This window comes from Prosopis cineraria, unplaced genomic scaffold (assembly GCF_029017545.1).
Source record: "Prosopis cineraria cultivar Desert tree isolate PC_DT_omini unplaced genomic scaffold, ASM2901754v1 PC5, whole genome shotgun sequence".
Lineage (NCBI taxonomy): Eukaryota > Viridiplantae > Streptophyta > Magnoliopsida > Fabales > Fabaceae > Prosopis > Prosopis cineraria.
Genome location: NW_026555336.1, coordinates 14,940,235 through 14,954,797, shown reverse-complemented (window position 1 = coordinate 14,954,797; position 14,563 = coordinate 14,940,235). Strand labels below are relative to the sequence as shown.

At 35.3% G+C, this 14,563-nt stretch overlaps 1 protein-coding gene across 1 annotated transcript in view; it reads right to left on the bottom strand.

Moving 5' to 3' along the window:
* Positions 1 to 10,568, bottom strand: part of LOC129311827 (uncharacterized) — a 32,786-nt gene extending 22,218 nt beyond the window's left edge. The window contains 13 exon segments of the mRNA XM_054954299.1: positions 5,436 to 5,543; positions 6,240 to 6,329; positions 6,668 to 6,739; positions 6,925 to 7,011; positions 7,173 to 7,244; positions 7,360 to 7,467; positions 7,579 to 7,878; positions 7,976 to 8,074; positions 8,170 to 8,290; positions 8,370 to 8,506; positions 8,605 to 9,224; positions 9,227 to 9,362; positions 10,117 to 10,568. Coding sequence (XP_054810274.1) covers positions 5,436 to 5,543; positions 6,240 to 6,329; positions 6,668 to 6,739; positions 6,925 to 7,011; positions 7,173 to 7,244; positions 7,360 to 7,467; positions 7,579 to 7,878; positions 7,976 to 8,074; positions 8,170 to 8,290; positions 8,370 to 8,506; positions 8,605 to 9,224; positions 9,227 to 9,362; positions 10,117 to 10,362 — 2,196 coding nt within the window. The 5' untranslated portion in view covers positions 10,363 to 10,568.
* Between the last annotated feature and the right edge of the window lie 3,995 nt (positions 10,569 to 14,563).

The following is a 14,563-nucleotide window of genomic DNA, read 5'->3' as shown; positions in this document are numbered from 1 at the left end:
ACATGGTATGATCAGATAACCCTTGCTTGTATCCTTCAATCCTCAATACTCTTGAAAATCTATCAAACCAGGCTCAAGGTAATTGTTTTAAACCATACAAAGATTTTTTCAGTTTGCATACATGATTGATGTGTCCCTTATCAAAACCTGGAGGTAAAGTCATAAATACTTCCTCTTTCAAGTCTCCATCGAGAAATGCATTCTTGATGTCTAGTTGATGAAGTGACTAGTCAAGATTTACAACAACAGAAATTAGAATTCTGATGGTATTAAGTTTAGCAACAGGTGCAAAATTTTCTTTGTAATCCAAGCAATAAGGCTGAGTGAACCTTCTTGCCACTAATCTGGCTTTTAACCTGTCCAGCTTACCTGTAGAATCATATTTTGGGGTAAAAACCCACTTGCAACCTGCAACCTTTTTTCCTTTTGGAAGTTCTACTACCTCCCAAGTACCATTCTTTTTTAGCGCATTCATTTCCTCCATCACAGCATTTTTCCATTCAGGTATACTAAGTGCCTCATGTATATCAGATGGAATCTTTGCTTCATCTAGGTTTGTTACAAATGCACGAAATTGAGGAGATAAGGCATGGTATCTTACAAATTTCTGAATCGGATGCTGTGTGCATGTTCTGGGTTGTTTCCTAATGGCTATAGGCAAGTTTAACTCATCAGATTCTTCATTCTCAGCCACTTCTTTCCCTCCAGATTTATTTCTTACATCACTTTCAGCTTCAAGAACCTCTATTGGTTCAGATTCAGGTTGTGCTTCAAACATAACAGTCTCTCTATTTCGCCATTTCTTTCTTGAGTACATCAATGGTGTCTTGTTCAGTGCTTTTCCTGCATTATAATCTGAAAGACTTTTCACTTCAGTTGTTGGCATAGAAGACTGAATACTAGAATCAGTAAGTGGCTGGATAAGAATTCTGGTATTTGTGGGGTGTGTCTGGGAGTTTTCAGATGCTGGAAATAATTCTGGAAGTAATTCAGAATTTTCAGAAATAGCTGAGTTCTTATTCAAAAGCTGAGAATAACTCCCCCTCTCCCCCGGAGTCGAAGCTTTAGAATAGAATGGGATATGTTCAGCAAAGGTGACATCATGACTGACATACAAATGTTTAGAGCATGAGTCAAAGCAATTGTATCCCTTCTGAGTTGAGGAATATCCTAGAAAAATGCAAGGAACAGCTTTGGGTTCCAATTTATGGGATGAGTGAGTGTGAACATAAGAAGTGCAGCCAAAAATTCAAAGAGACAGATTAGTATCAAGGTGGTTAACAGAATGAGTTTCTTTTAATTTTTGAACAGGTGTAGAATAGGAAAGAACCCGACTAGGCATGCGATTTATCAAATAGGTAGTTGTTAAAATTGCATCCCCCCAGAAATACTTTGATACATTATAAGTAAATAAGAGGGCACGAGCAACTTCTAACAAGTGTTTGTTTTTCCATTCCGCAATGCCATTTTGTTGGGGAGTGTTACGACAAGTACTCTTATGAATGATCCCATGCTCTTTAAGGAATAGATCCATGGCATTATTGAAGTATTCTGTGCCATTATCATTGTGCAGCTCTTGAATAGACACATTGAATTGGTTCTTTATCATTGTAAAGAAATCAGAAAAGATAGACGGAACAGAGGATTTATCATGCATTAAGTAAACCTAACACATTCTAGTGTGATTGTCTAAAATGTAATGAACCATTTGGTATTTGTGCAATTAGGAATACGAGTAAGCCCCCACAAATCACTATGAATTATTGAAAAAGGATGAGGGGATTTATACTCAACAGGTTTGAAACTTGATCTTTGATGTTTAGCAAATTCACAATTGACACAATGAAAGGAAAAGATTTTATCATATTGGATTTTGGGAAACAAATGACATGAATATTAGAAATTTGGATGACCCATTCTCCTATGCCATAACATAAGATCTTTAAAGTCTTTATTCTCAAATGTAGATGCAACATGGCATTGAATTCGAGACCAAAGTGTACTCACGGTTGATTCATCTAAATAGTAGAGATATTATGTTCTTTAGCACTCCTAATCATCTTCCCCGATATGAGGTCTTGAAAAATATAGTGAGTAGAACAAAAATGAGTCCAACAATTTGCTTGTTTTGTTAGCTTACTTATTGACAATAAACTGCAAGCTAAATGCGGGACATGTCACACATGTTCTAATTTCATAGCATAAGAAATAATCACACTCCCTATTCCTTCAATTGAAAAAGATGACCCATTTGCTGTACTAATTTTCTCGTTCCCACCACTAGGGACGTATGTACTGAATAATTTTGAATTAGAGGTCATATAATATGATGCCCGAGTATTAACAATCCATTTGAAATTAGTAGTAATGGTGAGCAGAGCACAATTACCTCTGTGGGTCATTGAGGCAGTATGATTTGATTGATGATGTTGATCACCTTTTTGAAGTACATTTAACATCTCAAGTAACTTACCTAGTTGCTCCTTATCAATTTGGGGCACTGGTGGTGTTAAATCTGGATTTTGTGATTGTACATCATGCGATGTTTGGTAACCTCTAGTCTTTCCTTTTTTCGGTTTCCAGTCTACTGGCCTGCCATGGATTTCCCAACAAGTATCACGTGTGTGTCTAGTCTTTTTGCAATGGTCACAAGTAATCTTCCCTTTTTGGCCCTTTTGGTTATCACCACTCTTGCTGACAAGTGCAACAGAGTCTAGAGAAGGAGATGAAGATGGAGTAGTTCCAAGAAGCATTACCTTTCGTCTAGAAGCTTCACAACGTACCTCAGAGAATAGTTATCTTGTTGATGGGAGTGGCATACGACTCAGAATCCCCCTTCGAACATCATCTAGAGACTGATGAAGTCCAGCAAGAAATTGGAAGACACGTTCACCTTCAATTTGCTCCTTATAGCAAATAACGTCTCTGCGACTGGACCACTCCACTTCTGTCATCAGGTCCAGTTCTTGCCAAATGGCCGTTAGTTCTAAACAAAAGGCAGTAACCTCATGTTCTCCTTGTTGCAGCGTCCAGGCCTTAGTTTTAAGTTCATATAGTCTTGACAGGTCCTTCCCATCAGAGTATGAGTCACGTACTGCCTTCCAAATCTTATGAGCTATAGGAAGAAACATGAAACTCTATGGAATTTCTAGAACCATCGCATTTATCAACCACAATGAGACCAGGGAATTTTTGGCATCCCAATGTTGAGCCCCGTGCGATTCGGACTTCTCTAAGATTCTCAATGAACCATCAATATAGCCCACCTTCCCTCTTCCTCCCATCGCAAGTTTCATCGCTTAAGCCCACAGCCGATAATTTTCTCCACTAAGCTTAACAGTGATGATATACATCGATGATCCTTCGTGACTGGTAGTCAACCCAAGGGGACCGCCTGTCCTACTCGGATCAGTTTTCGAGGACCCATCGTTCTTCGACATTGAGGAAGAGAGATTTGGGTTCAACTCGGTCTCGACGTTTTCTAAATCAGATTGATCGAAAGTTTCAAGAGATAAGCCAAGCTCTGATCCCATATAGCAATAAGGCTTATTGAACTTTTGTATTTCAGCTGAGAAAGAGTGCAGGGATAAATAGAAGAGAAACACGATCAGATCTCCGAGAATTAAGGAGATTGACCCAAAAACGAATATCCTATAATAATAACAAACAACTAGCCGAGTTATTCTCCTAAACTATTTACAGCAAATATATACAATAAATATTAGGTCTAACCACAGTGGCAAACAGCTTAATTGCTGAAATAGTCAAACAACACGAGTTCCCTAAGACCATAGTTTTAGATAGGGACTGTATGTTCATCAACCACTTTTGGAGGGAATTATTTAATTAGGAACCATGCTGAAATATAGTTCAGGTAGCCATCCACAAATGGAGGTAGTAAACGGCAGAGATAGGTAAAGATGTTAGCTTGAGCTGAATTTTGGTTCAATACTACTTACAATAGATCTTTGGGTGCCACTCCTTTCAAGGCTCTACATGGGAGAGATCCGCCTTTCATTCTTAAGTGGAAAGATGATGATTCACAAGTGGAGGATGTTAATGACCAAATTAAGAATGGAATGAGATTCTGTAGAAGCTCAAATCTCACCTTGAGCAAGCTTAGGCCAAAATGAAGGAGCAAGCAAATAAGAAGCGAAGAGATGTCAAGTTTCAAGTAGGGACAGAGTATATCTGCATATTCAGCTGTATAAACTCAAGAATCTGGCTAGGAAACAGCATGAGAAACTGGCTCCAAAATTTTATGGACCTTATGAGGTTTTGCAACACGTGGGCAAAGTGACTTATGAACTGAAGTTACTGAGACAGCAGGATTCACCCCATTTTCCATGTGTTCCAGCTCAAAAAATCCATTTCAACCACTGTGACTGCCCAACAACTCCCAAAGTCCTTATCTGAGGATTATGAACTGCAAGTTCAACCTAAAGATGTGAAGAAACTGAGAAAAATGACAGATGGCAGCAAGTTCTCATTAAATGACAAGATTAACAAGATTGTGACAGCACTTGGAAGGATCTAATTGTGATTGTGGCTCAATTCCCAGAGGACAAGATGGCACTTCTACAGGAGGGAGATGACGAGACCAGTACATTTAAGAGCCATGTTTATAAAAAAAGGCCTGCCAAAACTAACAATGAAGCCCGAGACAGCAGTGAGGACCAGATAAAAGGGTACCAAAGTGGGCCCGGGGCCAAATAATACTGGAGAGAACAGTGGCCAGGTGGTTATCTAGGGTTGTGTGCCCTAGAAACGATAGACATTCAGACAGTGGCTTGTGGGGAGAGCTCCTGACCTATCAAATGTCAGGGAAGTCTTTATGTTTCTATGTTATTTCCTTTGGTTGTTTTCTATATTATTTCCTTTGGTTGCATTAGGATCATTTTCACTGTATTTTCTTCCTAGTTAGTTACTCTATCACTGTTTTCCTCTTCCTTTACCGATAGAAGTTGTAACTAGCTATTTTATTGAAGTAATATCAGTAAGTTTCCCCGGTTCCATCAGGCTGCTACAAAAGAAGAGGAGTTAGCATAATTAATGGATATTGAAAACTGAGTGCATTAAGAATTTTTAGGACAAATGACTTTCTAGTAGAACTGCACCCCACACGACTCATCTTTAGCCAAAAAAGGGGGGCCAAAATTATACAGCAAATATTTTCTATTTTCATGAGCAGAACCCATCTGACAGTTCATTGAAGCAAATGCCAACCCAACCTTTCAAAATTCCAAGGATAATAAACTGATGCAAATATTATCAGCCAAATGCATAATACTAACCAGATAGAAAGTTCTAACAGAACAGAAGGTAATACCAATTCAAGTAAATAAGAAAAAAGTAAACCTACACTCAGAATTCGGTTACATTTAAGTCTTTTAGGCTAACAGATCATGTTCCGCTTGGACAATAGGTGTCAGTACCTGAAATGTTGGAGCTAAACCAGGGCTCCTGAAAAAGCGACCTCTTGTAACAGATTGGATCCCATCAATCTGTTGCAATTCTTGGATAAGAAATTCCACTTCAGACCACTGTACAAAATTGACCATATTCTTCTTTAGTAATACACTTACTGATGCTTCAGTGGATGCAAAATCCACATTCCGCCGTACAGTTATTTCCAGAATTAATTGGGATTGGGAGAAAATTTTATGCAGAATATGAGATAGAATCCCATCTCAAAGTATAGGCACTTGGCCAGAAATAGCAAAATGGAACAAAATGCAGGTGCCAGCTATTAATTACTATTCCCAATAATCTCATGCAGTCAATTTTGTGGCCACACAAGCTCACCCTAAAAGAAACAATTAACATATTCATTTGCATTCACCATGGACTACGGTACCAGGAAAAGCAACATGACAAGAGAAAAATGCTAAAAAAAAAAAACATAACTCCTTCATTCACATCATAAATAAATACCTTGATGTTTAGCTAGAAAAATAGGTCTAATTAGTAGCACCCATTCCAGATAGGCAGTCCATAATTGTTAAATAGGAGCTTAGTTTCAAAATAAGAACATATATACATTATTTAACAAAATACATATCACAAAGAGCATAATTTCAAAATAAGAACATATATACACTATTTAACAAATACCAACACCAGCATTTAACACCAGCATTTAATTGATAATACACGAGCAATTATAGGTATATCCTTCAGCATCATTGATCTGATAGAGATGATTGCTCTTTTCTCATTTACAAATTTAATATTTTTACCTCCTCATCAGTTTGAGCTGCTTCCAATCTCTCATCCATGGGGTCATGGTCCCCAACTACAGATTTCAAGGACTTCAACAATGGATCAGGCTGCCATAGAAGGGAATGCATTTTGTTAATTGTAAAGGGTAAATAGATAGTGTTTTATGTATTGGCATGATTAGTGGATACGAGTATTAAATAATATTCATTATAAATAGCCAGAGGGCCGTGATGTGATTAACAGCTGATTTCATGGGATACAACTAATATAACCATTACGTATCTAGTTCAGTAAGTGCATATATACATAGACCTCTATAAATGATATTTTGAATCAATGAAATGAATGGATTAAACCCTCAAAAGTAAAGCTTCTGACAAACTCTGTAGTTTCACCCTAGTTTAAATTAAAAGCTTAAATGAAAACACACAAAAACATATATTACCATGATCTCCTTTAGTGACAAAAATATGCGTTCATGCACAAAGTCTAATTGATGAACTTTTGCCTCTACAACCTGGAAAACAACAAAAAATCTTAATAAGGATTATAGAAATCATAAATAATTAATTAGTTGCACCAATGTTAAGCAATCTGATAATTGATGGAAAAATCACAAAAGTTGTTCATGACATGCATCAATACTCTCCCTTTTCATCTATTACTGAAAAGTAATCTCAAATTTCCTAGTCTGAAAAATACCTGACCAATCTTAAAATATGATGCTGGGTCTAAAGTTGCATCCCATGATACTTCTGTCTGATGAATTAGTGCTGGAACTCCTTCGACCTACATTTGTATTTGATCAAACTTACAAACTTGTCACCTTCATGGACTTACATGAAAGGCACTCCAGGCCCTCCACTAAACATATGCCCAACAAGGCGCTTAAACTATTTTAGGTGACTAAGTATTAACTTCCCAACTGAGAATCAAATGCTTTTATATACCTCAACAAAAATGCCAAAGTAAGTTATTTTCTGGACGGTACATTTTACTATATCACCAACTTGAAGTCTAGCCTGCCATTAGAAACAGAAAAAAAAAAAGTTGAAGACCAGTTGGTGTCACATTCAATCAACAATATTGATACAAAGATTTTGCATCTCAGTGTGTGTCTGTGTTTTCACTACTTACCATAAGATTTCTCTTCTTCTCAACAAACTCTTCATTCTCTTTTGGTCTTAATGACAATATGAGCTTCCTTAGTTTCCTGTCCGCCAATACTACATTGACTTTAACTTTCTGCAATCATATCATAATATATATATATATATTAATAATATTCAAGCTTCACTTTTAAAGGAAAACTTCAGGACAGATTAGAAAATAGCACAAAAGTTTTGAATACTGGACCTGGCCAATAAATGATGACAAGAACATAATTTTATCTTGGTCATAAATCCTTAACAGATCTTCCAATTTCATATCCGGTGAAATTTTCTCTTCAACTATATTATCAATCTTCATGTGTTGAGGAGAATCACGAGGAAAATACTTGTTTTCAGCATCATAATTTGCAATAATGCCTAAGTTTTGCTTGTAGATTGATGGATCCAAGCCCTTTCGTCTTAACCAAGACTCAAAAGCAAAGAACTTCCACTTGGCAGCAAGATTACGATATGGCAGAAATCCTACCAAGGAACCAAAAGACGCCTGTAAAATGTTTTTAATTAGGTTCAGAAGAGATATATTGAGAAAAGGCCATTAAAAACAGAGTGGAAGCCCATCATACTGCCCTGTAAGTACTTACAACAAAACCTCTGGTACTACAGCTTATTAGTTCCACATCTGACCTATCTCCAGTCCTAACCAAATCTTCAGCCCTGGTCCAATCAGCATCTTCATTTTCCTTTAGAAATGAGAGCAAAAGTTATCACCAAGCATTTGCAGATACATGACAATTAAATAGTAGATTAATCACTTATGGAACATGAACAGTCTAACCTGAAAGTTTGTCATAGCTATGAGATTTTCTAATTCAACAGTGCTGTTGTAATCTCCAGGATTCTCAAAACCAGTCGCTTCTCCAGGAGATTTTGAAGTTTGTTTCACAGACCGGTCTAATCTACAAGACAAATACATGAAATCTGACAAGAATTGCCACTATACAATGACATCATGTAACAGTAAAAGAAATCCCAGACCTTGTTGGTTTTCCCTGCAGTGCAGCCTCAACAGGCAACTTGACACTATAATCAGCTGAATTTAAATCTGAATGTTGATTCGAATCAGTTTGCTCTTGATGAGACTCCAAATGTCTCTGCTTGTGTTGCTTCAACCCCTAAATGACCGAACATTTAAAAGTGTGTGTATATATATATATATATATTCTAGCCATGCATAATTAACTTCTCTATGGCAATGAAAATAAATACCTACATCATCAATGACGCTCACTTCTCCAAACCCCTCACTTTCCCTTTTGCCAGTTGCTTTGTCTGGACGTTCCAGCAAAGTCAAGTTTCCAGTTTTATCATCTAACTCTTCTTTTCTCATCTGCATATCATTACCATTGTTCATTTGGGAATTTGCATGATCAGAAGGCTCTTGCTTCTGATCAGTCCCCTTTGCAATTGATGGCTCAGGCTTCCTCAATACGGTCATATCAGCTGGTTCTTCTTTCATCACCTTCAAATCATTATCATTGGTCATTTGGGCATTCACAGGAGCAGAAGACTCTTGAGTCTGATCAGTGTCCTTTGTGAATGATGGTTCAGGCTTCCTCAATAGTGTCATGTCACTAAACTTGTCCTTTGATTGCCCATTCCACATTTTTAGAGACAAATTTGGTTTTATTCTCAACTTTGATGAAATGTCTTCATTGCCATCCTCATTATGCACAGTTGGCTTTCTTAAGATGACATTTGGCATGCTACTTTTTGTTACATTCACTGTCTTACTTGCTGGTTTGGTTCGTTTCTTAATCTCCAATGAGGCTTTGTTATCATCAGATTTGAATTTTGTTCCTTTAACAGGAACAGGTCGTACTAAACCCAATCATCTAGCGAACTTGAAGATTTCCTCTTAGACCCCTCAAATGGAACTTCCCCTACCGCAATAAGTTTACCCTTATTCTTATAAAAGGATTTCTCAATATCAAGATAAGAAGCTTCAGGGTTTGCCTTTCTTCCCATTATCTGAAGCACCATATATAATCATAAATGAAAGAGTTATAAGTGCACACATACTGGATCATTGAACGCCATAGTTACCAGACTAATTCAAGCATTCGAATGTATATTAACCACATCAAGTTATGTGAAACAAATTAATTTTAGAAAATTTAGAAGAAAAAATTGCCAACATAAAAGCAGAGCTTATATTTATTCCTTCAGCCTCTTTACCAATTTTGGTCAGCATCACCTCTTCTATGAGACCAAAAATAAGAATGTCCGCATGGATGGCCTAAGTATGCGACCAATCTTACTCATGTTTTGCATCTTTGACACTTATATCAGACTCAGACATGCATTAAATTACATTTAAACACTATTATTCCAATATTTGAACTGTGTTATGTTGGCTCCTAAGATTATACTATGTAATGAAGGGACAAAAACTGTAGAAGAAAAGAAACGTAAGAGACCTTGGCTAGGGTAAGCTTTGGGTGCTCGCCAATTTAAAAGAAACAAAGCTATTTTACCAACATCACTTCTTCTACGGGACCAAATAAGAATGTCCGAACGGAAGATCCAATTATGCGACCAATATCAATCATGTCCAACATCTTTGACTCTTATATCAGATTCAGACACGCTTTAAATTACATTTAAACACTATTATCGAAATATTCGAATTGTATTATGTTGGTATCCGTGGTGGTGCTCCTAAGACTACACTATGCAATGAAAGAGACAAAAACTGTAGAAAAAAGAAAGAAACACAAGAGACCTTGGCTAGCGTAAGCTTTGGGTCCTCGCCAATTAAGCGCCCGAACTTGAGTTCCATCTGGTCAAACCTGTCAAGCTTGGGGGCCTCATCCCGTGAGGCACAAAATATGAAGGCATTTGATCTTTTATTGAAATAAAGGATTCTGATAGCACTTCTTCTCTTCGGTGAAATTGAAAGAAGGCTGGTTCGGCCGGTGAAGAAGGGTTTGCCGGACATGGCTGTGGTGATGAGAGCAAGACCGTCCATTTTCCTTAGAGCTTGCTACTATTATTCTCATCACAGTTCACAAGGCAATAATGGAATTAGCCATTAGCCACTGTTCTTCTATATCATGTGGGTTTTACTTTTGATTGTGCTGCCAGGGGAAAAAGATGATGCTTAGAAATATGGTGGGGATAGATAAACGGCCAGCAAAAACAAGAAGAAAGGTGTTATCCTCCCGAGAGTAACGTGGCGGCAGTTTATAACGTTTAGACTTCAGAGGGAGAATTTCCCCCACTCATTTAAATACGCCAATGCGGCTGAGAGTAGGGATCAAGCTTCGTCTAAACGTATGTGGTCTAATTATAAATTACAAATTTAAATTTATCTTTTTATTAAATGAGTCACGTGATAGGAAATTAGTCGCTTATCCTCAAAATTACACTAAAACTAACCCTAATACAATATAGGGCCAACCCTAGGTCATCTCCCAAGGAATGGTTTTAAGTCTAATTGAAAGTTATCTAGTGAAATAAATCAACCAAAGTTTGTAGGAATTTAGTTATCTAGCTAATTATCTAAACTAATTACCTAATATGCAAGTAATTAAAATGCTAGTAAAAGTGAGTGAAATGAACTTTCCTTTTTACAATAATGGAACCCTAGAGATTAGTTGATTTTGGACTCATTATCTTCTCATGATTAGGCTAAGTTTAGCTTCCCTTTCCTTTTGACTAAAGCTGTCATGACTTAAGAAAATTATCCTAAGCCAATTAACCTAATTAGCTAACCTCCCTAGGTCTTAGATTAAAGTCCCTAGTTCAATTAACCAATTGGTGAAGACATTAGCCAAGTGATTCACTCAAAATCCTCTCTCAACAGCCATGGTCAAACACATAAATTGAGCAACCACAAGATTATGTCAAGCTACTCAACAACACAAGCATTAACACCACAAGATTATGCAATATTAACACAAGAAATTCACTAATTGAAAAACACAAGATTATGTGCCAAACAAAGAGTGGCAAAATTCAGTCATAGCTGTCCAAGGAAGAAATTAAATGAAACAATCCTCTCTCTTTACATCAACATCAAATTCAAATTAGAATTTATAAGCTAAGATGATTAAACCCTAGATTAAGGAATCTAACCATCTAGTAAAAAGAGAAGAGGATAGGAAACAAAAGAACTTAGCCAATTTGAAGCTCAAGACTCATCCTCCATCTTCATCTCTCTAGGATTCCACAAAGAAACTTAGCCAATCTTCATCTTCAAGAACCCTAGTGATTGCTTGTGAAGGCCAAACTCCATAGCTCTTGAATGATGAAAATGAGCTTCAATCCTTGTGAAAATGGAAGGGATGGAACGAAAATGAATAGAGGAGAAGAATGGTATAAGTTTTGTGGAGTTTTGGTGGCTGCAAAATGGAGGTTAGGGTGCTGGAAAATGAAGAACAAAAGAGAGAAAATGAAGAACACTATGAACAAGAGAGAGAGAATGTGGAAAATGAATGAGATATGTGTTGGATCCCATTTGGGACTTAAAATGACGTGCTCCTTGGTGTCTCCCATCAGCTGAAGCTTAATTAAAATAAGGAAAAAGAAATTAAAATGTAAATGGAAGCCTTGTCACACTTGCAAGGTGGCAACTTCCTATTGGTTTGTAGATGATTCCAATGTGTGCCTAATTTCTCATGTGTCATCCACATCATTTTAGCTGATCTAATCCCTCAAAATAATCATAATTCACGTGCAAACCATCAGCCATTGTCCTCAAGGAGTGTTGACCTCAATTGCCCAATTGATGCACAAGTCACATGCCACCTATGTCACATAAATCACATAATTCAATTAAATAGCATATGATATAATAAAATCTAATTCATGTCCAGAATTAAATTCATAATTAGAAGGGAGAATTTATTAAATTAACCAAGTTTCAGGCTGCACAAAATTATATAAAAATTTTCACACAAAGGCAAACCAAAAACTAGGACAAACTAAGACACTTAAGAAAGTGTTGACTTTTTTATTTAATTACTCCCAAACTAAAATGAATTTTAAAAATATAATTTCACCATTCATCAACTGGACATAAAATGCACTTTGTCAATTTTTCTTGTACATTTTCTCAAAAGTTCATTTTTTGGACCAAAATGCCCCTAGTGCACTGATCTTAGAAACTTAGGCAAAGTTCCAAATCTAATGCAATGTGTGTACTTGAAGGTGATAAATCATTAATAAAATGGTCCTAATTGACAAATAAAAGTGGGTAACAAATGTGTTCTATCATCACGCCAAAGTTTAAAAAAGCCAAGCTATATACTAGTACCCTATAAATTTATTTACTTATTTTAATTTAATACAATTTAATTAAATTATATTACAATATATTAGATATAGATTTACCTATATTTATATAAGGGTGAAAATAATATTTACTTATATTTATAATAACTACGTTTTATTACCCCGCATGATGTAGAGAGATTATAAGTAATAACTTATTAAATTAAGAAAAAATTATTTTTTATATAAAAGGAAGATTTAAAAAAATAATGAAACTAAAATTATCTATAGAAAACAACCAAAAAATAAAAACTTGTCGGAGGCATGAGTATAGCGGTAGCCATGCACATACTAACCCATAATATTATAAGTGGATGCAATTAAAACTTGTGAAGTAAATATGCTTAAGCTACTAACCCAAAAAAAAAAAGAAAAAAAGAAAATTGGAACATCTCTATTCCCATAATAACTTACATTCCTGTCTCTCATCAAATTAACTATTATAGACGGATTAGACAACTATATATGTGTTGAAGATATGCTTTGCACAAACAGTTATTATTAGATTATATTCCTCTCAACTATTATTCATAATTTCTACATTTGTAATTCATGCGATTCGTACTATCAATACAATGAAAAAGGATTAGCGCATTGTAATCAGGGTGATTCATGATTGAAAATTAACAGGAAGAAATACATCAAAAGAATCTAACAGTATTGAATTAGTTTTTGAGGACAATGGAGTAAGTGTTTGTATCTTTTGTATTTCTTTTTTATAATTTGAATCCTATCAATTACATCAAATATATGAGATTTATTCAATCTATAGGACAACATTGCTATAGGGTGACTAAATTTTTGCAATCATTTGAGAGCCTTTTGCGAGACATTTTGGAGATAAGTTGCATCCCTTTAAAATATATGAAATTTTAAAATTTGGAGGCTTTCAGTATTCCTGATTATATAGGATAACAGATCATCCTTACAAGATTAGCTTTCATGTTCTCTACCTATATGAAGTTGCATTTTGAGACGGGTTCCATCTGTCGTTTGGGTTTAATTTTGTTAATATTCCAAAACTTGCAAATAGGGAGGCAATAAATGATAATTACTTAGTTGGTATGTATTTAAATTTTTTGAATTTGCTTTTCAAAAATAATAAAGTATTTATTTAATATCTACAGATCTCCTATCAAATAAAATAAATAGGTCCAAAAGAATTATTTATTCTTTTGGACCTATTTATTTGATAGGTTCAGAGTATGAAGTTAGGTTCCAGATAATTTATCATTTTTATATATTTTTATTTTATTTTAACTAGATTTATCTATTTGAAATTCAAATTGAACAATTTAAAATGGAGTAAGCAGATTATTTTATATTTTCATACAATAATAAAATTAAATTTTGGTTATACTTTGACTAATCCAACTTGAAAAATAACCTAATAAAATGTATAGATCTATCTATTTGAAATTCAAATCATTATTTTGTTATGAGACAATTATATAATATCTTCATATTTATAACATTTTCTCTCATTTAATTAGTTATTTACTTTATACAATCAATAAATTAGAATTTTAATAAAATACAAAAGGATATTGTACATGTAATATCCTCCTCCTTTTAATCCTATAATTAAATTCAAGTCCCAGGTAATTAGGAAATAGGATTATAATAATCATCAAAATATAAAATTTTTATTGGTTAATAAAATGGGGACCCCAAGTTTATAATACTAAAATCATTTTCAAGTCTTATGATAAGACAAATCAAAATTCACAATGATGCGAAAGCAAGGGATCATTGCATAAGTGAGTGCATTTGTTTAAGAATTTAAAATAAGAGAAATTCTGAAAAATTTTGAGGTGTGTGCCGCAGCTCGTTGAAGATGCATTGCGGCGTGTTCGCCTCTGTGACATGCGCCACGACTCGTGACACCATAAGCC